This window comes from Halichoerus grypus, chromosome 9 (assembly GCF_964656455.1).
Source record: "Halichoerus grypus chromosome 9, mHalGry1.hap1.1, whole genome shotgun sequence".
Taxonomy (NCBI): Eukaryota; Metazoa; Chordata; class Mammalia; order Carnivora; family Phocidae; genus Halichoerus; species Halichoerus grypus.
The window spans coordinates 37,246,142-37,272,521 of NC_135720.1; the positions used below are offsets into that span (position 1 = coordinate 37,246,142).

A 26,380-nucleotide genomic window follows, 5' to 3' on the forward strand; every position below is an offset into this window, starting at 1 on the left:
GGCACAGTATCTCAGTCCACTCACATTCTAGACTGCAATGGGGAAGCGTGGGGGGGCGGCGCTAACATCCTCCAGGGCCTTTAATGGCAGGGCAGTGATCATAGTGATTTCCTTCAAGGGACATCTTGGGTTGCTTTGACACCAGGAACCTCTGACATATTCTGCGTGGGATGCCACCCAGGAGTCGGGGGGGAGGGGGGAGTGGTTCGTGATAATGGACCTTCTCTACTTTTCTAGGAGAGAGCTTCTTTCTTCTTCAGTTCCCAAGGACTCTCCCTTGGAATGCCTTTTAACCCACTGGAGACAATTCGGATTGCAAAATTTAATAAGGACTGATCTTCTGTAGCACTGCATGACCTCAGTATGATCGATCAGTTAGATCTCTTCTGCTCGAAACAGGGCAAATGGACTGACGTACCTTAGGTCCAGGCCTTCAACTATCACCTTGACCAATTCTGTGTGGCTGGGATGACAAAATCACTCCTTAAAAGCCAGAGTGTATCCCACTCCTTGGGGTTAACTATGGGCTTGTGGAGAGACTGGATGACCCCACTTTCCTTATGATTGGATTGGATGATGCACTTGGGGATGCTCTTATCTCCTGAGACAAGTCTTCTCCCACTTGCCGTGATTCCTTGTAATTAGGATATTGTTAAGGCTACACCTCAAATAAAGAGAGTTTCTTGAGGGTTTTATTCCTTAATCATATTTGTCCCAGAGACTACCTCTATTAACGTAAAACTGCAAATAGAGGCTTTGGCCAAGCATACAACAGTGCTCCTGGTAGAAGCCGCCTCAAAGCTCCCTGTGGGAAAGTCCCTGGCTGTGTAATGACACCCCATCGGGTCCAGAGTTGTCTGAGAGACCAAAGGCCACCAATGGATGACGGGCGGCGACTTATTAAATACCAGGCTATCCTTACAGATACACCTGAAATTATACTTAAAACCTGTCAAACTTTAAACCCAGCTACCCTATGCCTGGGCCTGACCGTCATACTTCTGTGTTAAAACATAACTGCTCAGAGATTATTGACCTTGTTTATTCTAGCCGATCAGACTTAAAAGATCCCGCTATTGAAATGCAGACAACAGTTGGTTTACTTATGGCACTAGTTTCATGGAAAAGGGGACAAGAAAAGCTAGGCATGCTACAGTCAGTCTAACTCAAGTCTGTTGAGGCCAAAGCCCTCCCAGCAAATACCTGCATCCAAAAGGCAGAGTTAATAGTGTTCACCCGTGCTTTACAGCGGGCAAAGGGCTTCAAAATTAATATCTACGCTGACTCTGAATATGGCTTCCTAGTCCTACATGCCCACGGAGCAATCTGGAAGGAAAGGGATTATCAAGCCATAACTCCCCATTCAAATATGGGCCTGAAATTACGGCTCTTCTTGAGGCTGTACACCTACCTGCGGAGGTAGCTGTGATGCACCTCGAAGGATGTCAAAGGTGTATGACCCTAGAATCTAAAGGAAACATTTGGCAGACTGTGCAGCCAAGCAGGCAGCGCAAAATAAATATTAACCCCAATAAAGGCTTAACTCCAGTCTCTTCAGACCAAAAAATTCACTTAGCCCAGGAATGAGGATATTCAAAAATGCACAGGACTGGCTTGTTAATAATAAGGGGAAAAAATCTTTATACTCAAAAATAACCAATGGAGGGTAATACAGGGTTCGTACCAGCTACTCATTTGGGTATAAAGGCCACTGAAATGTCAAATACTTTGCTAAGAGAAACTGTCCCTAGATTTGGACTCCCTTGGTCCCTACGAAGTGACAACAGACCGTCTTTTATTGTGCAAATAGCTCGGGCCTTAAAAATCAATTACTATTTACATTCGGCCTGGCATCCACCATCCTCTGGAAAGGTGGCCCTCCAAAACCAAAGGGCTCTGATATCCTGACTGCAGTTCCAGAAGGCCTATAATTAGACGGCTAGCTCCTAACAGGACCCGGTGGCTAGGCAGCTCTAACTTGTGGCCATGCTTCCCTCAGCTGGATAGGCCGCTGGACTCTGGGTTTTGCCTGGATGCACGGACACATTATTAAAGCCATTACCAACATAGCCAACCTTCCAAATTTAAAACAGCGGTGGGCATGTTCTGTGTTTTATTCATACAGCCACCTAGTGTCCAACTTTGTTCCCTCTTTAGGACTGGAGGATATCATTTGGCACATGGACACTCTTAATAAATATACTGTCAAAGCCCTAAATGACACTCAAAATAGCATTTCTCTACAAAACACTGAAAGAACTCAAATGCATAAAACAGTTCTACAAAACAGAATGGCATTAGCTGTTTTAACAGCAAAACAAGGTGGGACATGTGCCATCATTAAAATGTAATGCTATGTATATAGTCCAGATTATCACAGACATGTCACAGGGCTGTTGAAAAATATGAATACCCAAATTGAGGCTCTATAAAATCCTTCTCTCTCAGCGATTAAGTTCCTGGGTTTGGGGGAGGACCATGGTCAACTATTAAGGGTCTCTCTGTTGGAGTTCTCATTCTTATAGCCATATTAATCCTAATATGTTGCCTTTTTCAATGTCTCTCTGCTTGGTGCTGAGACTCCATCTACAATGACTTCACGTCGACAGATGATCCCTACCACCCAAAGAGATGCTTGTTACTGTCTAAGTTGGATTCAGTTGTCTCCACTTTTGTAACTCTGCTATCTCCTCCCTGACTGACCAATACTGACCCATAGGTAGGGACATCTTTACGCCCCTACTCGGCAGGAAGAAGCTACAGAAGGTGAGACCTTCTGCCTTCAACAACCTTAAAGATTTAAGGGTCAAGATTGTTCGGGGAGGGGGCGATGATGAGGGAGCAAAAAGCAAGCTGAAGGCAAAGCACAAGCTAACACCCCGTACCCCTCCCCCCAGGTGGGATACATGTGACATTCCTCAGGCTCTCCTAGCTGCTCTAGAACAAAGGAAAGGGAATAACAAATGGTTAACTGATAGAGATCACAGTCATGCAGGACAGGAGTCTCCATCAGTTTGCAACTGTCTTAATGGTTTATAAGAAAAAAAGCAATCTCCAGAAATCTACAGACTCGTCTCTGGAGTCTGTACCATCACCCTCCCCTCTATAGGACAGACTATCTCATATAATCAGTGACTCCTCACAACCCCAGTGCAGCTCCTTCTGCCCATGGCTGCGGTCCCCGTGCTTTAATAAAACCAGCTTTTTGCACCAAAGACGTCTCAAGGATTCCTTCTGGCCCTTGGCACCGAACCCCAACATTTCCACATCAACAGGGCACAGTTAAGTGGTGGAACAGGAATTCACAAAGCTACGTGTGAGCCACTAGCCTCAGGGCCTCCCAGGTCCGCTCCTACAAGTGTTCTGCGGCCTATATTAGCTTATCTTTGATTTTAAAATCACTGGACTTTGGAAATTCTATGAACTATTTGGGGGAGATATGCCTGGCAATCTGGTGGGCTTCGATGGAGAACATGCTTGCAGGAAGGAAAGATTTCAACTCTAGGTGTGGCTCTCTGTGTAATCAGCTGGGATCTGCTTTGAAAATACAAGGCCGAACCCTCGTACTTCTAAGGTAAAACAAAAGCAAGAGGCTGATGACAGGATTTTCAAGCCTCGGTCTGGCTCCTACAGTTTACACTTAGCTGGATTAGGAAATGTGCTGAAGCGGTTTTGAGGTTAAAAAAAATCTTTTAAATCCAAACCAAACCTTCCCCAGACTCTGCACTTCCCTGTGCTCCCTCCCATCTGAGTACATTTTCCTTTCACTGCAGTTTCCATCCCTGGGAAAGTCCAGAGGCCAACTTAGAACCATTGATACATGAACCATTTACATACAAAGGATATTAAAAAAAAACAACAAAAAAAGGCAAAAAAGCACTGCTCTATAATCTGAAGCTAATAGCTCCATGAAGAAAAGTAGAAAATGTCAAAATGGGTCAACCATGAGAACAATATCTTCTTTTTGCTTATTTTTTGTTTTTTGTTTTTTATTTTTTGTTTTTTTTTATCTTAAGGATACCCCTTGGTGTCCCATTTCATTCAGTTACAGGTGAAGAGGGAATGACATTTGGTCTGTGGAACTCCAGAGAACATATTAATGAAGGAGAGGAAGTCATAGAGTAAAAAGGTTAGTTCAATATAACTTCCTAGGAGCGCCTGGGTGGCTCAGTTGTTAAGCGTCTGCCTTCGGCTCAGGTCATGATCCCAGGGTTCTGGGATCGAGTCCTGCATCGGGCTCTCTGCTCAGCAGGGAGCCTGCTTCTCCCACTCCCGCTCCCCCTGCTCATGCTCTCTCTCTCTCAAATAAATAAAATCTTTAAAAATATATATATAACTTCCTAACTGAGCAATCCAATAATGGAACTGGCTGCTCCATAAGTAGCGTCCCCATCACTGAAGTATGCAAGCAGGTCAGGTCCAAGTTCTGACCTCCAACACTGTATGGGACTGCCCTGCATCTTTTTTTTTTTTTTCCGAGATATAATGAACATAAACATTATATTAATTTCAGGTGAACAACATAATGATTGTATATTAGTATATATTGTGAGATGATCGCCACAAGTCTAGTTAACATCTGTCACCACACAATGACAAAATTTTTTCTTGTGATGGGAACTTTTAGGATCTCTTAATAACTTTTAAATATGCGATATAATAACATTAACTACAGTCACCATGCCATACATTACATCCCCAGGATTTATTTATTTTATGACTAGAAGTCTGTACCTTTTGACTACTTTCACCCATTTTGCCCACCCCCCAAAATACAGGTGACCCTTGAATAACTCAGGGGTTAGGGACACCAACCCCCACACAGCCAAAAATCCATGTATAACTTTTGACTCCCCCAAAACCTAACTACTAAGCCTACTGTTGACTGTAAGCCTTTCTGATAAAATCTACAGTCAATTAACATATTTTGTATGTTATATTAAGTATCATATACTGTATCCCTGCAACAAGGTAAGCTAGAGAAAAGCAAATATTATTAAGAAAATCATAAGGAAGAGAAAATACATTTAGAGTACTGTGCTGTATTTATTGAAAAAAATTCCGGGTATAAGCGGACCCACCATTCAAACTCGTGTTGTTCAAGGGTTAACTGTAGTCTTCTTTAATACAAATATTTTTCCTCAAAATTGCCTCTGTAGGGAAATAAGCGTACTCACATAAAAGATATAGAAGTAATAGTCTTTCACGAAAAAAATTATAGAACAGTATTGTAGTATGACCCTATTTTTGTGAAACAGAACAAAAAACAAAGCAAAACCCTCTCGAACCAGCAACTATTCCATTTCAATATATACATACGTGCATTTAGATATGTAGGTATGAGAAAATGGTTGGTCAACAGAGGAGAATGAAGTGGGGCAACTTTTACTTTGCATTTATATAATTTAGTGTTTTTGAATTTTTGATACAACAATCCTTTATTGCTTAATTATCAGGCCAATAAATCTGTAAAAATGAAGTATCTGCAGCTATGGCAACATTTGGCCAAATCTCTGTCAGAGGTTTATTCTTTCTCCTGAGTCCAGCTATCACGGGAAATCCTGCGTAGCAGCCCCACTCCCTCCGTTATCACGCAGAGCTGGGCTGTGGCCCTCAGGGGACTGTCTCTGGCTGTTCACTGCAACCTTGTCATTGCACTGTTCTTCAGAGTCTACGCTGTTTTTTCCTGGTTTGCCCGAACTGACTCTTGCCATTTCCAGACTCAGGGAAATGGATGGTCACCACGAAATGGGCCAGAAACATCTGCATTTGAAGCCTCATTTGTTCCTTCTTAGGTGTGCATCCTTGGGTGAGTTACTAAATCTAAGCCTCAGGTTCCTTGTCCTTCAAAGGGAAAGAATGGCGTCAGATGGCTTTTTTGTGATGATTACACTAACTAGCACACAGAAAGCTTACAATGACTATAAACGCAACCTGTGCCTGGTCCACAGCAAGGGCTCAATAACCAGAAGTTACTCGTTTGTTGTGCTGAAGCTATTGCCATCACTTGGGGATTTCTCAGGATCCAAGAGAATGAGTTAACATCTAAAGCACTGTAACACATCAAAGAAGGTATTTGATAAATTCTAGATGTTATGGGCTCACGATTTTTCTCGCTATACATAAATATTAATTTTATTTAACTCTGCTATGAATTTAGTCACTGGTACAAGATATTTATTATTTTTAGAAGAATATCACTTCTAATATTTCATTTCGTGTTTTCATAAAAGGAAGGTCAGTTTTCAGTTTCCACCGCAAATTCCCAACTGTGACATGTGCCAAATAATATCCAACTTCATGCCAGAGGGGGAAGACAGTTAAAAAACAAACAAACAAAAACACTCACTTAATGAAAACTCCCTCTCAGAATTATGATCAAATAAAACCAAAAAGCTTAGGAGTAAGCACTGGAAAAGTCTATAGATGTACCTGATTCTAGTACCAACCTTTGAGATGTACATTCTTTTCCTCACTTTGTCTAATTTTGACAAAGAGATTCCGCCCCCCCCCGCCGAAAATTATTCAGTCAAAATGGAAATACTCCGGTTCAGAAACAGTTAGAAAAAGAGATCCTTCGGCTTTGAGTTCAATAACTAGCAATATATCCACACAGGTGAACACATGTACACATAATGGAATTTTCCTTGGCCTCAAAAAATAAAAGCATTCTGTAAAGATCGCTAAATGGAATGCCAATCAAGGACAAAACACGAAACTTCCCCTTTTTAGGATTTCTATGAAAACAGTGATGGGATCAGTAGATCGTAGGGGACTCTGCTCATCAAAGTGCAGGTGCCAGGAAAGGATGCAAATTGTCACACTTTCAGATGAGACCGGGCGTGGGTTCCTAAGGGACATTCAGAGAGCCTTGTATGCCCCTCCTCAGTACCGGGCTGACAAGGGCACTGCCACAAAACGAATGTTTACTGTGTGGAACGTTTGCCTTGTGTTTATGAAACAAGACAGGCTTTTGTTGCATATATAGATTGCCCGTGTGAGAGTCTGGTTCCTTTTTCTAAAAAGTCAGGATGCTGAGTCACAGCCTGAAAAAGTTACAGGGAAATCAGTGGCACTGACAATGGTGATATAGAACTCAGCTATAAACTGAGGAAGGGAAGCAGAAAAGGGAACTTGCTCCAGGTGATAAGAGAAGCACGTTGTGCCAAGAGTAATCAGCAAAGTCCTGTAACTATGGTATTTACATTTTAGGAGTTTTACTGCTTATCAATCAAGAATAAGCTGATAAACACAGCAACACAGAACTTAACCAAACCCTGCAAATTGTATGTGGTTTATTTAACTTCATACAGTTAAACTAAGAGGCTCTATTAGTCCCCTATGTCTGCTGTAACAAATTACCACAAACTCCGGGCTTAAAATAACACACAATTATTCTCGGACAGCTCTGGAGGTCAGAAGTCCAAACTCAGCTGCAGGGCTGCATTCCTTGTGGCCCCTTCAGCTCCGAAGCCAGCAGCACCGTCTCTGGCTTCAGTGTCTCAACTGCCTTCTTCTCCGCAGTCAAATCTCCCTCTGCCTCCTAATCTTACGGGGACACTGAGATCGCATTTTGAAGCCCACCCAGATAATCCAGGATAATCCCCCCATTTCAAAATCCTTAACTTACTCATATCTTCAAGGTCTCTTTTGCTATATAAGGTAACACTCACAAATTCCGGCATTAGGACCCGGCTATCTTTGGTGGTAATTACTCAGTCTACCACACTAGCTAAATTAGCATGTGTGATATAAATAATTGTAAAAGCAACATTACAGCCCATGTCCAAATCATTACTAGGTCTAAGAAAAGTTCACTGCTTGCAGTGAGTGGTAGTAAACATGTTATTTCTAAAGCAAAACCCAAAAGTTTACTTAAAACGATCCTGAAATCTCAAGGTGCAGTGGAAATATTACAGACATGAGCTTTCATTTTATGTTGGTTGACCTCACAACAGCCTCTTGGAGATGGGGATATTGGAAGGAAAATTTTAACAGGCTGGATTTCCAAAGGGTTAAATCTTGTCTTCATATCTGATCACTTCAATCATCACTGAAATCAGTCTTTCACTGTTTATAATCACCTACAAAGCTGAAGAAGTCTTCCAAATATTTTTTTCTTTTACTGGAGCTCCTTATATGCCCAGAAATCATTTTTATGACAATCTTTAAAAAATATTTCTTTTTTACTCAAAACCAATCATATGCTTGGACTCCCCAGTGACAGCACTGGGATGTATTTCAATGACATATATATTTCAGCAGAGCAGCTATATTGCAAAGACACGATTCTTCGGGAAAAACAGAAAAAATTTTATTTCTTGAAGCTACTTCAGCAAAACAAGCAACTAACTAAAGCAGAGCTACTTGAAATTTTCCCAGCAGAAATACAGTGATAGCAGGGATTTTGTTCTCTGAGTTTAACCTTATTCCTTGCTAACTGCTTAAACTGTAGAAACATGGAGGAAAATAAAAGCTAAAAAATACAGTCCAGAAGTAATCAGTTTAGTATATAAATTAATGCTCTCCTAAAAGCCTCATGAGTGAAACATAACATCTGTGATCAGCAAAAATGTCCTGCTGAGGAAAACAATTATGAGTGGCATAAAATTAGAATATGCTCTAACTCAACTTCTCTTCCTCCTTCCAACTTTTAAAATATATTCTAATAATATTTAACCGCCTTTGAATAATTTTAGACACACACATATGCTTCCTCTCTTATGATAATGTTATTTCAATGCTATAAATGAGAAGTGGCCTGCCTCATAACTCTTCCTGTCATTTTGGGTACTTTCAGAAAGAATAATGTATTATCAAGTATAAAATCTGAAAAATTATTTTGGCAGATGCTTTCAATTTAGTTGGTTTACATCCAATATGTCCATTCAATTTCTTAGAGGTATTTTTTCTACTTGATATATACTGTCCGTATCCTTGGGAAACGACATTGCTCAAAAATAGGATTCACGGGATGGAAGACTAGTAATATCTACTTCGAAATTCTTCCCTTCTCAAATTGCTGTCAAACTCTGAGGTTATTCATTTGTATGTAAAGGCACACCAAAAACAGATTTTTAAAGAAAAATCTTGGCCTTGCTTTCATATTTCTGATGGCCAGTCTCTGGGGTGATGACCTTCCAACCACATGGCAGTCTTGGTTGGGCTTTTCAAAAAGCCTCAAGGATGGTCACCTCTCAAGTGTACTAGTTTGCTCTTAACCAATCGAAAAGAACCCCTGTGTTATAATAAAAAATAAATGCTTGGTCTTTGTCCCTCCATAGTCTGGTGTAGAGCTCCTAAAACACTTGGAATCTCCTGAGTGATAAGAGTATCTTTTGTGTGTCGATAAATGACTCCTGTTGTTTGTGTGGGGGGCTAAGACAGCCTCAGGATAGGGACTGGTCACCAGAACCGCCAAGCCTTGATTAGAAGATTGGAAATTCTGGCCCCACCTCCAGACTCCTGGGGAGGGGAGAGGGGCTGGAGATTGAGTTCAATCACCAATGCCAATGATTTAATCAATCATGCCTCTACAATGACACTTGCATATAAACCTTTTAACTGACACGGTTTAGAGAGCTTCTGGTTCAGTGAACACACTGAGGTGCTAGGAGGGTGGCATGCCCAGACAGAGCACGGAAGCTCTGCACCCTCCTACTCCCATACTTTGCCCTATGCATCATCTTCCATTGGGCTGTTCCTGAAAAATATGCTGTATAATAAACTGGTAAATGTAAGTAAAGTGTTTTCCTGAGTCCTGTGAGTTGTTTTAGAATTGTCAAACCTGAGGAGGGATCACAGGAACTCCCAAATGTACAGCCGAGCTGGACAGAAGTATGGGTTGACTGGGGATTCAGGACTTATGAATGGCATCTGAAGTGAGGACAGTCTTGAATGACTGAGCTCTTACACCTGTAAAGTCTGACACTGACTCAGGGCAGTTCGGGTCAGAAGTGAACTGAATAGTTGTACACCTAGTTGATGCTGAGAATCAGAGAACGCCAGACTCTAGACTTTGCCAGAACACCAATCTTGAGCACAACAGAGAAGATGAAAGTGAGACTGATGGATCTGTAAAAAAAACAAGCAGGCTATCCTTTTCTCGATCAGATATGTGACTGAATGCCTGTTGTATGTTCCACTTGGCCCACAAGCACTTTTTAAAAATCTTAATGACTAAAGGAGAGCATTTAAAATGAGGATATTTCACATAAAAATGTGGATTTCAGGCTCACCTTGAAGAATTAGCAGACATAATAGTACTGGTCCTGGGCCCCGCATGGCCAACCAGGCTGGAGCAGAACAACAGCTTCCCTCCTTGGAAAAGGCATGTGCTGTCGTCATCAGGCCCCAGTCTTCCTTCCCCACAGAGCACCAACGTCGAAGGCCGGCAGTTACCACCTACTGTCCACTCGTTTCCATCACCGCTTTGGTCTCTAAGGTCAATGTTTGCATTTTTTGCTCCAGACAGCATAAAGTTTTATTCTTGGGTCAATTCAGATGATCAGAGAGCCGCAGTCTTGGACCATACTGTGTTGGCCCACTGCAAAATATCTTTTACTAAGTCCTATATTGGCATCATGTCCTCTCTTGGCACTTTTCGCTGCAACAAATTGCCTTTATGAATGTTAATAACAGACACCACTACCACATCTTTTTAGTGTTCTTTTTATATAGGATATGAGGTCCTACATAATTTTAGAGTTAAGGGTGAGGAAGGGTTTTGACACCTGGGAAACCAGTACGTGCTCTACTCATGAATAGGGAGAACTATGGAAAGGAGTTCCTTCGTTTTTGTTTTTTTAATGTATGTATGTATATATGTATGTTTATTGCTAACTGACTGACTGTAATCTCTACACCCAACATGGCGCTTGAACTCATGACCGTGGGATCATGAGTTGCATGCTCTTCTGACTAAGCCAGTTGGGTGCCCTGAAAAGAAGTCCCTTAGTAACACTGACCATGGAAGTAGTTCTGAGTCAACTACACAACTAATAGCATGAAGTTTAGGGTCAAGAAGAAGGAAGGAGTCTGGTGAAATAGCCAACAGCCATGTAGAAGTTCAGAAGGCAAAAGAGGGTTTTAAAAAAAGTTCCATCATATAAAATTAACTACCCTCCTGGAGGTTTCCTGAGAGTTGAAGTAAATACCTGAATTATTTTCTCTATCGTGCTTATTTCTTTGAACGTGACTTAATGCTGGGAGTGGACCAAAACAAGGCTGGTTGCATGTGGGTTACACATGTGTGTAATTTTTATAAGGTATCTCAAATCCTTGTAGAATAAGGTGGGACACGAATGAATGAATACATAAATAAATAAGGAAATGAACAAACATTAGTCCTGGAATGATAAAGCAGGCTAATGACAGGCTGAGTTTTATCTGTATCCAATTTCACAAATGGATAAAACCCTTGAAGCTGACCATGTCACACAGACTAAAAGGGACCTCATCTCAAGGGAAGTTGTTCTACACCCTTCCAACCACAGAAATCAAACTCCACCCAATACCAATCTATTAATTCAAATAATAATATAAGGTGTTTTGAGAGGCAAGACCTAACAATTCCCCCACAATTCAAACACCTGCCTCCTTCCTCCAAATAGACAAAACTGGACTTTCTTATCATTAATTCTTCTTTGTACCTACTACGTCTCTCAGCACACAGAGGTAAAAAAGAGTTCATTACATACCATTAACTGAGTCATCAATCCACCCTCTCCAATAGCAATTTTGTACCAAGAAACTTACACTTGGAGTTTATTTATTTGACAGAGAGAGACACAGTGAGAGGGAACACAAGCAGGAGGAGTGGGAGAGGGAGAAGCAGGCTTCCCGCTGAGTGGGGAGCGCGATGCAGGGCTCGATCCCAGGATTCTGGGATCATGACCCGAGCCGAAGGCAGATGCTTAACGACTGAGCCACCCAGGTGCCCCACCCTTGGGAGTTTTTTTAATAGTTGATAAAAGGCAAGGTAATTTCTTACAGATTTGCATTTACTTATATAGTTTTAAGTGTTCTGATCTTAGGGATTCCTTTTAATACACATTATAAAACTTTTTAAACCCTTATAACATTAGAATAATAATAATCATCCAAATTTCCTGTGGATTTCCATGTTCCTTCGGTAAGCCATAAGAAAACTCAGCTGGACTGTATTTTGGCTGAGATTAAAGGCAGCTTATGAAGAAAACCAAAATGTAATGACAACAATATTGCATAAGATGGGGGAAAATAAATATGTTAACTATTGTGGAGACTCTCTGCAGGGAGTATATTAGCCACAGTTCAAATGAAAGTCAAATAAAGAGAAGTTTCATTGCTGTTTATATGGATTAGGCAATAAAGCTCCAATCAATAAAAAGCACGTTTCAATATTTAACCCATACATACATTACAATTTCACAGTGGCATGGACAAAAACTAAAATTCAGCATTTATCAACAATTATATCTTTAGTGAGGCTACCATACAAACAAAAAAGAAGGTGTTTTCCATCAGTATATTAATTCTTCCATATTCAGATATTGTTTTAGGGGAATTATGATGTCAAAGAAAGCACTGAATTGAATTTTCAGAATTCTACATAAAGCTGTCACAATATTAAAAACTCTAAAATGATAAATTTAAAATGATAAAATAATTACCTAAGCTAATAAACAAATTATCTTTTCCATTTCATTTTCCAAGAAGCATAAATCATAAAATCTCATGTAGGAAAGCTCCTTAAAACGTATCTGATCAAATCATCCAATGACGGAATTAAGTACTATATTTACAGATCCTCTCAAAACTCCCCAGTGCCTAGAAACTGAGACTCAACATATGTCATTCTTCTTTTTAAAAACTTTAACTGCAGGGGCGCCTGGGTGGCTCAGTCGTTAAGCGTCTGCCTTCGCCTCAGGTCATGATCCCCAAATCCTGGGATCAAGCCTCACATCGGGCTCCCTGCTCCACGGGAAGCCTGCTTCTCCCTCTCCCACTCCCCCTGCTTGTTCCCTCTCTTGTTGTCTCTCTCTCTGTCAAATAAATAAATAAAATCTTTAAAAAAATAAAAATTAAAAATTAAAAACTTTAACTGCAGTGCCTAGTTCAGTGTCTAACACGCTATAGATAATTGTAGCAGACTTTTGTTGGCCTCCCTACAATCTTTTCCTCCTTGTTTTGACATCAAGTTTCAATTTTCAGTAAATATACCCTCCCCCCTTTTAATACCATATCTGGGTAGGGCACCACCCCAGCTCCAGGGATGGGACACCTGACCCAAGCCAGTCAAAGCACTGAGGCCCCTCGGATAGAAGCAGTGACTCCAGGAACCAGCACATGGCCTAGGCTGGTCCAGTCACAGTGAATCCAGTGTCAATTACTGGCAAACACACTCGCTTTGCCTGATGTTGCACAAGGGAGATCCTGAGTCGGCAGTGTTTATCAAGTAAAATCTGAGAAGACAAAAGAGTGGAAGAGCTCAGATACAGAGAAACTGAGTCATGATGACATTATTTGGGCCCCAATCCAGACATTCCTGAAGTCAAATCTAAAATTTAACCTGGACTTTTAACTTAGGTGTGCCAGGAAATCCCCTAATGCCTTCTTTTCTCTCCTCAGCTAGTTTCATCTGTTTTCTGTTACTTGGGACTCTGGCCCCCTGCCCCCAACAAAGGGGAAAGACAGACCTGACTATTATGGAAATTTACGTAAGAATTGAGGCTGTTTCATGTGAAGGATCCCAAAATGTGGATCGGCTGAGCTGGGGTTGGATGCCAGCTGGGAAGCTGGCTACCTTTGTCATGTGACAATAAAATGGATGTGTTTTGTACCTTAAAACCAGACAGTGTGCCTATCAGGAGTGTATTATTAGGGGGCTTAAGAGAATTTTTAGGATTCTAAAGTAAACTCTCCATTTCTTTCAAGTCTTCAGTAAGATCTTACAAGAAAGAGACGAGCTTAGACTATAATTTATCAGCTTAAAGTAGAACCAGATGAAAATCTATCTTTGCTAAGAGAAAATTTTTGTTTGTGGTTTGCAACAGTTGAGAGCCTGGTGACCCCTGGAGTCCTGTAGACATGGAAAAGCCAAATTACCTGCCCCCAACTAAAGTTAGTGCAAAAAAGTAGGGGACGCTACTGTACTGAGATGAGGGTTTAGAAGCAGTTGCTCTTCCTCAGGCTCCTCCCAAATACCTCCACTTATTCCCTCTGCCAGACACACAGGATGGTGGCCCAATGCACTGAGGCAGCTAGAACACAGTCCAGGGCTCCTAAGAAGCAAATAAACAGTGCTTCCCCAGCTCAGGCCACTGGTTTTTACTGCCCTGAAGCAAAGACCCAGAAGGCAGTGCTTCTCTGAAGGTCCAGGAGATGAGCTGAGTACCAGCCCACTGCTGAGAGACCAAAATTCCTGAGCCGGTTCTATCTCCACCCAAAGTCCATGGTTCTGGTTACTAACCCGTGAAGTGTGGCCAATGACAATAGAATTAAAGCCTGCAAAATTTTTAAATGAATTGTATTGCCAGAGAAACCCCTCATTTGTCAAACATATGAACTTGTAAATGCTGAACTCCAAAGTAATCCCTCGGTCCCCAAATCTATGCCACCAGAAAACTGGCGCCAAGGGAAGTCCAGCTCGCAGACAGGCTCCTCCTCAGTGTTGTCAGGAAAACGGACAAGAGTGAGCTACTCTGAGCAGCACTGGTGGCTGCCCCAAGGCTGAACAGGGAACTGCCCCACGGGTAGAGCAGGGAAAACCTGCTGTTCCTGTTCAGCAAGACCAGGAAGTGCAGCCGACCACCGGCCACTGTGCGCTCCCTGCCTGCTCCCTCTCCCCAAGGGGTGTTTTCACTTCAGTCCAGTCAGGGCGACGCTGAGCTGCCAGGAAGCACTCCTGCTTGTTCCTACCCAGGAAGATGTGAGGCTGGCAGTCTTCCTGTCACCACACATCACGGGTCCAGAGCCCCAGGAGTGCACTGTGGGGTCTGAGGGGGAACGGGAAAACAGCAGAGAGACGCAGCGTCCCAACCCGGAAGTCCGCCATTCTCAATGGCTCGCCTGCTCTCGTGGGGTTTTGCGGCCACCTGTATCCAAAGGCGCACTCACTGATAGAGAAAACAATTATTACTTATAAATCAATAAGTGGCATTTATAAAGTTGTTTGTGATGCTGAATGCCAGAATCCGCCTCTGAAGTTTCCAGCCATTGATCTGAGAACTGTGTCAGGGAACTGAGACTTTTCTGCTCCTCAAGGCGGCAGGCCTTTCAAGATGGGAAGCAGATAGCACACCCACCCAGCAAGTTTTCTTCTTCAGGCTAAATATACCCAGTACCTTCCATTTCTCTTCATACAAGCTATGTCTGTGCTCCTACATATTTGTTGCTCTCAAATGTACATACAGTTCATTGCCTGCAGTATCTCAGCAGGTGCCTGAGCTGGGAGGCCTGGAAGTCCATTATCCTTTCCCTCAAGAGGACGTGAGCTGCTTGGGGCTGTTACGGGACACTCCCCGGTGTGGAACGGCCTCTTTGTAAATACAGACGACTGGATGGAGGGAGGGCAGGAGGGCAGAAGGGAAGAAAAGGAGGAAGGGAAAGAAGAAAGAAAACTAGGAAAGGAAGACCGAAAATGAGGAAAGACAAAAAGACAGGAAACAGGAAGAAAGGAGGAAGGAGAAGCTGATGTAGACTAAAACATCCCCAAAGTACCAACTTTTTATTTTATTTTATTATTTTGTTATTTATTTATTTATTTAATTTATTTATTATGTTCAGTTAGCCAATATATAGTACATCATTAGTGTTTGGGTTTTTTTTAGATTTTTGAAAAAATTTATTTGTCAGACAGAGAGAGAGCACAAGCAGGGGGAGCGGCAGGCAGAGGGAGAAGCAGGCTTCCTGTAGAGCAAGGAGCCCGATGCGGGACTAGATCCCAGGACCCTGGGATCATGACCTGAGCCGAAGGCAGCCGCCCAACCAACTGAGCCACCCAGGCATCTCAGTACATCATTAGTTTTTGATGTAGTGTTCGAGGATTCATTAGTTGTGTATAACACCCAGGGCTCATCACAACCTGTGCCCTCCTTAATGCCCATCACCCAGTTACACCATCCCCCCACCCACCTCCCCTTCGTTTCCCAGTCCAGAGTCTCTCATGGTTTGTCTCCCTCTCTGATTTCTTCCCATTCAATTTTCCCTCCCTTCCCTATGGTCCTCCGTGCTATTGCTTATGTTCCACATATGAGTGAAACCATGTAATTGTCTTTCTCTGCTTGACTTATTTCACTTAGCATAATCCCCTCCAGTTCCATCCATGTCAATACAAATGGTGGGTATTCATCCTTTCTGATGGCTGACTAATATTCCATTGTATATACGGACCACATCTTCTTTATCCATTCGTCTGTTGAAGGGCATCTTGGTTCTTTCCACAGTTTGGCTATTGTGGACATTGCTGCTATGGACATTGGGGTGCATGTGCCCCTTCTTTTCACTATGTCTGTATCTTTGGGATAAATACCTAGTAATGCAATTGCTGGGACGTAGAGTAGCTCTATTTTTAATGTCTTGAGGAACCTCCATACTGTTTTCCAGAGTGGCTGTACCAGCCAAGCAGCAACTTTTCAAAAGCATGTGTTTCTAGCAGAATGGTAACATCCCAGGAAAAACACTGTTTGCAGGAATGCCAGCTGGGACACAATTCTCAGAGGGCAATTTGGAATAACTATCAAAGTTTATTGATCATTGCAAGGAATTTATATATATTATCATATAGATGACAATACAAGTGTCATAGCAAAAAATATGAAATCATCATAAATATATGTCTACATATAACATTAAGTAAAAACAAAACAAGTTAAAGAGCAATCGGAATCTATTTATGAGCATGGGAGAGAAGACATGATTACATATGCACGAATATTTCTAAAAGGATCGATATGATCCTATCACCCAGATGACCTTTAGAGAATGGAAATTGCAGGGGAGAAGGGAAGAAAAGGTCAAGACTTTAAAAATCACTTATGCTTCCCTCTCTTTTACACTGTTTGAATTTCTTATCGTTATTACTTACTGTTGCGTTTAATCATGAAAAATGGGTGAGCCCTGCAGTCCGTAAAAACCGTATTCTTTCTCATTTATCCTCTGTTCCTCTGGTCTCTATTTTCTGTTTTAAGAAGAACAAGGCTTCGCTGTGCGTTTCCTTTGACCGGTCATGATTCCAGACTCCTTGGGGACCCCCACACTCATCCCAGGGGCACTGCAGTCACAGAACCTCGAGCTTCAGGAAATGCCTCACAGAGGGCACAGCAGGGATGGGGGGAGCAGTGAGCGAGGGCTGGGAGGCCTCCGTGGACAGTTTCCGACTCTGATCTCACTTGACCCTTCAGCTGCAATCAACACTACCAACCAGATACATTCTGGCTTTCTTGACGCCACGCCCTGCTCATGTTTGTGTTCGAGGAGGAAGGCCACAGGCGGCTGGGATGCGGCGCCCGGGTGAACACTGGTAAGACCAGATCAGAGAGGTTGGCAGAGGCTGAAATTTGCAGGCTCTGTTCCAAGGTAAAGAGTTTAGATTTTGTTTCAAGGGCTATGAGAAGCCACTGGAAGAGTTAATCTAGAGGATGAGATGATCTGATTTGGGTTTTAAAAGTTCTTCTCTGACTCCTGTGTGAAGACTGGGATTGTCAAAGGCAAGAGTAGAAGCTAGGAGACCAACTGAAGGCCACAGCAGCAATCCAGGAGAGAGAGTGGATGAAGGAGGTGAAGTGAACAGACTTAGGTTATGTTCTGGAGGGGAAGTCAACAGGGTTTGCTAATGAACTAGGTGTGGAAAGTGAGGGAAAGAAGATTAAAACCAACTCCCAGATTTTCAGTTTAAGCTAAGGGGTAGATGTACTAACAGCGATGGGGAAGATTAGGGATGGGACAGGGTTGGGAGTTCTCTCTTCCCGCTCTCTTTTCAGAGGACCCATGGCCCACGGCTTCCATTTTTATTCCTAAACTGATGCCTCTCAACTTTATACTTCCAGTTCAGAATTACGCTCTGAGCTTCTCCCCTGTGTATCCGATCACCTCTTCCACTTCTCCATGTGCCCTTCCCACAGGCACACCAAATTCAAGGGGACCCAAACCCAGCCTGTCATTTACCTATCCCAAACCTGGTTTCCCCGAGGTGTCTCTTACCTTACTGGAAAACCACTGTCCACTCAGCTGTTTAATAGAAACCTGGACCCTGGATCCTGCTCCATCTCAATCTCCACGTTCCACCAGGGCTATTCTGCCATTAATTTTTCTTTGTACCACTTATCAATAGTCTAATTGAATCACCACTACTGTAGTTCAACTGTTCAATATCTGGTTTTCCCTCATAGAATACAAGCTCCCTGAGGGAAGGGACAATGTCTGTCTTAGTTACACATCACTGCATACTCCGTGCTTAGCACAGTATCCAGGATATACACCAGAAGCAAAATATGTTTGCTGAACGAATGGGTAAATGATGCCCTCGCTAGCCAGTGACTCCAGTGCAATACCACCTCTCAAGGCTCAGTAACTCAGCTTGACCAAGAAGTTAGCTTAAGTAGTTTTTAAGATATTTTCTTGCCCTAAATTCCATACAAATAAACAACTAAGAGATAAATCTAAATCATAGGAAGACTGACTATTCAGAGAACAAAATTCTTCATTATTTTAAATGAAATTTTCTAGAATTTTCTTATAGGTGCAGAGGACTAACTATACTATGTCCACATGTACTTAATAAGCATTATTTATATTTTTGAGTTACTTTAGTTTTACCTCGCGATGATTTCAGACACACAGATAAGTGTTTCATGAGAGCTTTCCATGGTTAAAGCCAAACACTGGCGTTTACTAAAAACAAAGAAAAGCCACCCACATGTTTCTTTTAATACTTCTCTCACTGTGTATCCAATTACAACTTATTTTTAAAGATTCATCATTTCTTGATTATCTCCCTACGAAAATATTTTTGCGTGTGGTATGATTTTTAAAAAATAGTGACAACTTCAGTGAAACATGCCATTTTTTAAAAAGTTCCATTATTCTCAGAGGAAACAATTATGTAGAACCAACAAAAAGGAAGGAAGAGACAGAGGCAAGAAGGCCTTACTTAAGCGAGTGGGGCCAGGCTATAATTGCTCCAGGAGGAAATGAGGAACAGAACTGAGATCTGGAGGGGTTAGGAAAGGTTCTGAGCCTTGCTTTAAAGCCGCATCTGCTAAGCAGGTAGACTTTTTTTTTTTTTTAAATCAGGACTGTTTTTTTATTTGGGGTGTTATGTGAGGAATGCTGATGACATGGTCATTGGGAGAGGGGACAAAGGCCCCCAAAGCAGCCTCCTGCCTCCATCCTGACACCAAAGACCAGCCCCACTTATTTCTTCTAAGAGTTTTAGTTGTCTGCCTAATCAAGTACATGTTCTATGTATCTGTATTTGATCTTCATTATAAGCACATTTGTCTTTCCTGGTTTCTGATTTTTTGCCCCCTTAATTTCTTATTTTCCCTTCAATGCAATTAAACTATGAGAATCACTTAAAATTATAACCCCAAATTAACAAATCACCAGATTTCTAGAGCCAATAGTTTCACTCTACGGTAACACAGAAACTTTATTTTGAAAAACATAAATGTTTCCTTAAACGGCATTTCTAGAAATTGGAAAATAATTTATAAAAGATCCAAGAAAGAAAATTAGTCTGAAGCTCCAGAGAGAAACTGAAACCAGTAAGAGAATTTTGGGGGGCAGGACACATGGCAGGCAGAAGGAAGGCTCAGCTGCGTGCCATGCGGGGATGCAGCAGTGTGGTGGTGTCCCATGGATGGGAGAGCCACCAGTGGCCTCAGAAAACAATAGGGCACCCGAGAGATCACAGCAATCCCTCACCAGTCCTGCCCGAGAATTTCCTGCTCCCAGCAGCACTTCCCTGGGAAGTAAACTCGGTGCTGAGTTTCACTATAAATTGGTTGTGAATTTTGAGCAGGCTACCAGCCAAAGCTGATAAAAAATGATGAACTCTGAGCATCTTTGGTGTGCTAGACCCTTGTGGGCCATAAATGAAGGATCTTTACTGACCAGCGAGAAATGGGACTGGTTAAAGCCAATCATCTGTGGCCTTGTGGACTCATGCCTCCTATCCAGGGTGCAAACTTTAATCCTTAGGTAGCATAAACAATGAACTGATGTGTGCTCTCTTGCCTGGGAAGTAAGAAAATTAAGTTGGTAATTATTTCGCTGATCCCTTTAATAATTAAAACAAAAGAGGAAGGTATCTGGTGGCTCCTTGTCAGGGGGAATAAAAGCAACCCAAATTCGCCCAGGTAGAATTAGGTTTAGCACACTAATTCACAAAGTGGCAGAGAACAGCCTAAGAATGATCAAAACCATCATTCAAGAAAGAGTAACTGGTCCAGACACATGGTCAAGGGACTGATCCCCAACAGAAGAAACATGAAATGAATCTCTAGTGACTGAAGTTCTAGGTAGGAATCTTATGGATTTGGGTCGTCAACAATGTTTTCCCCTTACCTTCCAGTTGAAGGTTAGGACTGTGAGTCAAAAGGAAGATATGGAAGTATACAGCAGAGAGTGAAAAAGAACTGACCCAAGTGATAGGCTTCTCTTAAAGAACCTAAGGACTCCATCTCAGTGTCCCAGTCACATGTAAATCCCATGTAATTTCATGCGTCCGTGTATCCATACACAGTCTTTCGTCCGTGTGAAACTTCCCTCCCTTCATTCTCTCTTCCTGACATCTGAAGACAGCACAATATCACCTCTTTTATGATGATGCCCAGGCTCTTTTGGACAGTCACTTCCTCTGCCCCATACTCTTAGCACTTGGCAGTCCCCTTATCCGGTACTTATCCCATTGTTACTCCTTTTATAAGCATCCTGTTATTACACCAGACCGTACATTCCTACAAATGTTTTTGTTTTTGTTTTTAATTTGCATATAGTTAACACCCAATGTTACATTAGTTTCAGGGGGTACAACACAGTGCCTCAGCGTCTCCGTATGTTATGCTGTGCCCACCACAGGCGTAGCTGCCATCCATCACCATACAACGCTATTACGCTGGCTATATTCCCCATGCTGTGCCTTTTACTCTCATGCCTTATTCATTCCATAACTGGAAGCCTGTATCTCCCTCTCCCCTTCACCCATTTTGCCCTACCCCCAGCCCCCCACCCCTGTGGCAACGGTCAGTGTGTTCTCTGTACTTACAGGCCCGATTCTGCTTTTTGTTTGTTTATTCGTTTTGTTTTTTAGATTCCGCATATGAGTGAACCTACCAATGTTTGCTGAGGGAAAGGACAGATGAATACGATCTCATGGCCACGGCTTAAAAGGAAAATGGTTCAAGAAGGATGATTCGTCCTTCAAAACAAATTCTGTCAACTCCATCACAAATGAGCCTGTTGAAGAGGCAAAGCAGAAAGCATCTCAAGAACCAAATGTATCCTGATGAACTCGGGTTTTCAATAGGCATGTACAAAGAATGGCAGAGAGGAACAAAATGAAGCTTAGACAAAAGCAACAAGCAAATGATAGAAACCTAGAAGAACAACAATGGAAATCTGAAGCTCAGAATGAACAGACGGTTGTAATCAATGCAAAGGAAAAAGTCACAAGGAAATTTTCAGGATGCTGAGAGAATGAGGCTGCAAGAAGCAATAGGGCCAGTGTCCACAGCACACTGGGTGGAGTTAACTCATAAGAGGGAGAAAGGAGATCTAGTTCACTCCAATGTGGCAGCGCTATCAAAGAGACCATCCTAAAAAGGATGAAGCATCACAGCTAAGAAAATGAAATCCAGGACGAAGTCTCTAGCCCTGTAAGAAACAACTCCCTTCGTTGTGGAACCATTACCAGTAAACTCTGAAGAGTCCTGGAGAAAGACAGGAATTAGAAAAAAATAAATTCTGGTTTTCAAAAGAAAAAAAAAAAATCAGATTCTAGAAATGATACACTGAGCAGCTTCATCATGACTCCCTGAAAAATAAACTGACAGATATTAGACCAATCATCTGTCACTACTTGAGAAATGAGAAATTATTGACTGCTAGGAACCACCATGGCTATAAGAAAATGAGGGAAAATGAACTAACACAATTCTCTTTTTTAACAGTACTGCTAGATTTGGCATATCAATCAATGGGCATGTCGCATGTATATCAAGATTTCACTAAGGTCCTTGAGAATGTCTGACACTACCTTCTTAAAAGTAAGATGGAAACAGATGAGCTAGAGAATTTAGTTAACTGAACTCAGAGCAAGATGATTTAAAGCAAGTTGAAAGAGTTAAAGATATTTAATCCACTGATGGTACTAATGTGCCATAATTCGTACAGCTCTCCAATTCAGCATTTTTATCAACTACTTGGATAAGGATACAGAAGGCATGCTGTTCAGGTTGTATATCTGACCCAAGCGAGGAAGGTTGGCAAATATGTTTGATGTAAAACATCAGGTTTCAAAATTCCGGGAAAATTAGAATAAGGGATAGAAAACAAACAAGATAAAATTAAAAGTCCAATTCCCATAAGGAAAAACACTATTTTCCCCTCAGTGTGAATACAATTGTTACCAACAAACTAATAAAATACTGTATTAATGAAAATAAAAGGATAACAACTAATATTCCTATAAATGCATTAATCAGACCATACCGTGATAGTGAAAAATCTGAAAACTGTCTTAGATGGAGAGATTTAGAAACTTAGGATATTCAGTATGGAAAAGAAAAGGTTCAGGAAGAACATGATGTTGCCTTCAAACACATACAATGATAATATATGAAAGTGGGATTTGATATATTCTGCATGGATCCTCAGTAACTGAAAATAAGTAAATAAATTGAAAAAAAAAAAAGTAAATTTAAACTAAAACTTTAAACACAACTTTCTATTAACAAGAGCTTTTCAAGAAAGAGACAAGTACCCCCTGGGAAGGGGGGGGGGGTCCCTGGAATGCCCCTGTAGATGGAAAAGTTCAAATCCAGATTGAAAAAGGCCTATTTGTCAGATGCAGCAGAGATTCTGTCCTTGGCATGGTGGCCCCGATGACCTCAGCCCTTCTCCTAAAAGACCTTATGTTTCTGAACTTAGACATGGTGCCCGTATTAAGAAGATGAGTGGAAGAAGAAAAAGGAGATGTCAAGTTAACACGAATTTGATACTTACTAAAGAAAATGCTATCTTTTCTTTCTAATTTCTCAATCACTTCTTCCAGGCTCCCAGGGCATTAACGAATTACTTTATTACCTGGTACCTCTTCATCCCACACCTACTGCTAGAGAGGGACTGAAGTTCCTCACACGATGTGCCTACAAAATGAAGTCACTGTGAGACAGTGCACTAAAAAAAGGTCTTGGAGACACTCATTAGAATTCTGATTGCAGGAAAAGAAATTTAACAGCTGTTATCAGAGCTATGCAGACATAACCATTCCACTGCACAATGTTTACTTGAAAATGCAGGAAGATTTGCTAATGGCTTGCTTTCTGTACCCAGAAGAGGCTACTACAGAATAGGAGCTGTACATCAAGTTCCTGCCCATAGCATTAAGATGGGCATTCTTCATTTAAAATGCACATAAATGACTGATGCTCACCTATAACAGAAAAGTTATGTTAAAACTCCAATAGTTTAAAACCCAGTCACTTATAGTTTATTTTTAAGATTCATATCAGTAAGGAAGAAGTCTTAAACACTTAGGAATTCTTCAGCTACCTTTGGACATATATTACAAAGAGGACACATTAGTAACTGCTAAAAAAAATTTTATGACAGAATTTCTATAAAGTTCTAAATGAATATATTACAACTGAAAATTTCTAATATGGAATAGATTGATTCTACTTATTTTTACACTATACTTGGAAGGCAGTATGGAAGTCGTAGTTAATAAAGGCCTAAGAGCTGAACGCAGAAGGAAGAAATCCTGACTCATTACTTACTAGCCGTATCACTTGGGGAGTTACTAAACCACTCCAAGCCTGCTCTCTTGCCTGTCAAAATGAGGAAAATACCACCATCTACCTCATGGGTTGTTCTAAGGATTAAATAAGGTCGTATTTGTAAGCCTCCTGGCACACAGTGAGCAATCAGCAAAAAAGAGGGTAGACCACCAATATACACAAGTAAAACTTTACAGCATGTTACAGGCCCCGGTTGGACAGGGTATAGGCAATCTGGTGTGGCTCATCTCCTGCTTTATTGCTTTGTTAATGTTCCCATGACTTTACATAAGGGTCAGTCATCAAGCTGGCCTCTCTGGGGGACCCCACACCCCCACCTCTGACGGACCATCCCCACTAACTGACAAACATGCTTTACTTCTCTTCCTCCTCCGTCTTTTTTTTTTTTTTTTAAATTTTTGAAAGAGAGAGCGTGCACGAGAGCCGGGAGGGGGGGGAGGGGGGGGCAGGGCAGATTCCCCGCTGAGCAAGGAGCCCAATGCGGGACTTGATCCCAGAACCCTGGCATCATGACCTGAGCTGAAGGCAGGCGTTTAACCGACTCATCTACCCAGGTGCCCTCCTCCGTCTTTATAAACTTACCCTTCCTTGACCTCCACATCTCCCTCCTGCCATGGCCCTAATTTTTGGCTTCCCTTCCCAGCCAAGTTCCCAGAAGAACTGCCTAGAAGTTCTTACTTCATTCCCTTACTTCCCATTCCCTTACTTCCCATTTGCATTACAGTGGCTTCTCCCACTACTGCACTGAAACTGCTTTTATTCAATCATCAATGACGTCCAAGTGGCCAAACCTAATGGATAGGATACTTTTCAGTCCTCATCTAATTTACCTCTTACTGCTTCCAAAACCTCTGATCGTTCTCTCTTTCTTGAAATGCTTGCTCTTTTCTCTTGGCTGCTGTGATTCCATCTCTTCTGGATTTCTTCCTACTAGACCAGTAAAGGCTGGAGTTATCAATTCTGTTCCCCATTCCTAAGTTCTGTTCTCTTTTCACATTACATTCTCTCCCTATATGATCTCATCCATTCCCCTGCTGGCTGGGGCCAACAACTCCTCAACTTCTATCTCAGCCTAGACCACTCTGTTTTCACTCCAGGCACATCTACCCAACTGTACATTTCGTGGTTCTACTGGGATGTCTCATAAGCATCTCAAAATTAACATGTCCAAACTTAAATTCTTGAGATTCCCACTCAAAACTATTATTTTCCTAGTTTTCCCATTTCATTTAATGGTACCTCCATTCCTCTAGTTGCTTAATCCAAATTCCCAAATGTGGCTAACAAACACCTACATGACTTGCCGCACCACTTCTCCACCCTTCTTGTGCTATCCTCCCTAAAACACTCTGTTCCAGCACCACAGGCCTTCCTGCAGACCCAGGAATCTGCCACGCCTTTTCCCCCCTGAAGGTCTTGGAATCTCAGTGTTTCCTCTACTTAGAACAGACCCCTCCTTTCCTTTTTCCCCAGCCCTTCTCCTAAACACATAGATCATACGGCAAATCCTGCCCATGCCAAGATCAGCTTAAATATCATTATTTTCTAGAGGTCTTCCTTGAATATCACTCCTATCTAGAGTAGATACTGCCCTTACAATTCTTCCATAACATCCTGTTATTTTCCTTCATAGCAAACCCTGCAATTTCTCATGACATATGCATTTATATTTCCTTATTTAATGTCTTTGTGAAAAATAATCTCTAGAAGAGCAAGATCCACATGTGTTGTGTTCACCATTCTACCCACTGGGCTTAACAGATGCAGGCACATAAGGTCTTTCTGAGATATAAGCAATGCTCAAGTTTCTCCCTGTAACACAAGAATCTATTTCAAATCCAAGGATAAACATTATATGACTCAAAGTCTTAAATCTGAGTAAGTCAAAGAACTTGGGACGTCTTAAGTATCTTAAGTGTCTTAGTATCTTTTTTTAAATTTTTTTTTTTTTTAAGATTTTATTTATTTGCGAGAGAGAGAATGAGAGACAGAGAGCATGAAAGGGAGGAGGGTCAGAGGGAGAAGCAGACTCCCTGCTGAGCAGGGAGCCTGATGTGGGACTCGATCCTGGGACTCCAGGACCATGACCTGAGCCGAAGGCAGTTTTTTAACCAACTGAGCCACCCAGGCGCCCTTAAGTGTCTTAGTATCTTAAGTAGATACTTAAGATGTCTTAAGTATCCACTTGCATCAGATAATATAAAAACCAATATGGTCATTTATTCAAACTTAGAAAAAGGTTTTCCTGTGCACTAAAAATAAACAGGAAGAAAGTCAAGATTATTTATATTAGGTTCATAACTCAATTTTATAATTTTAAGTTTTTACTGACCTGTTAAAGACAGTACAAATTGCACTTAAATATTAGATGTATG

At 41.7% G+C, this 26,380-nt stretch overlaps 1 protein-coding gene across 16 annotated transcripts in view; it reads right to left on the reverse strand.

Moving 5' to 3' along the window:
• The window catches only part of NCOA7 (nuclear receptor coactivator 7), a 155,599-nt gene that overhangs the window by 83,985 nt on the left and 45,234 nt on the right, over nt 1-26,380 (reverse strand). For 6 of the 16 annotated variants that reach the window (XM_078054773.1, XM_078054775.1, XM_078054774.1 and 3 more), the window contains one exon: nt 10,239-10,439. The exons of the other annotated variants lie outside the window; for them this stretch is intronic. In XM_078054773.1, the coding sequence (XP_077910899.1) occupies nt 10,239-10,439 (201 nt within the window). The remainder of the gene's footprint in view (nt 1-10,238; nt 10,440-26,380) is intronic. 16 annotated transcript variants of the gene reach the window in all.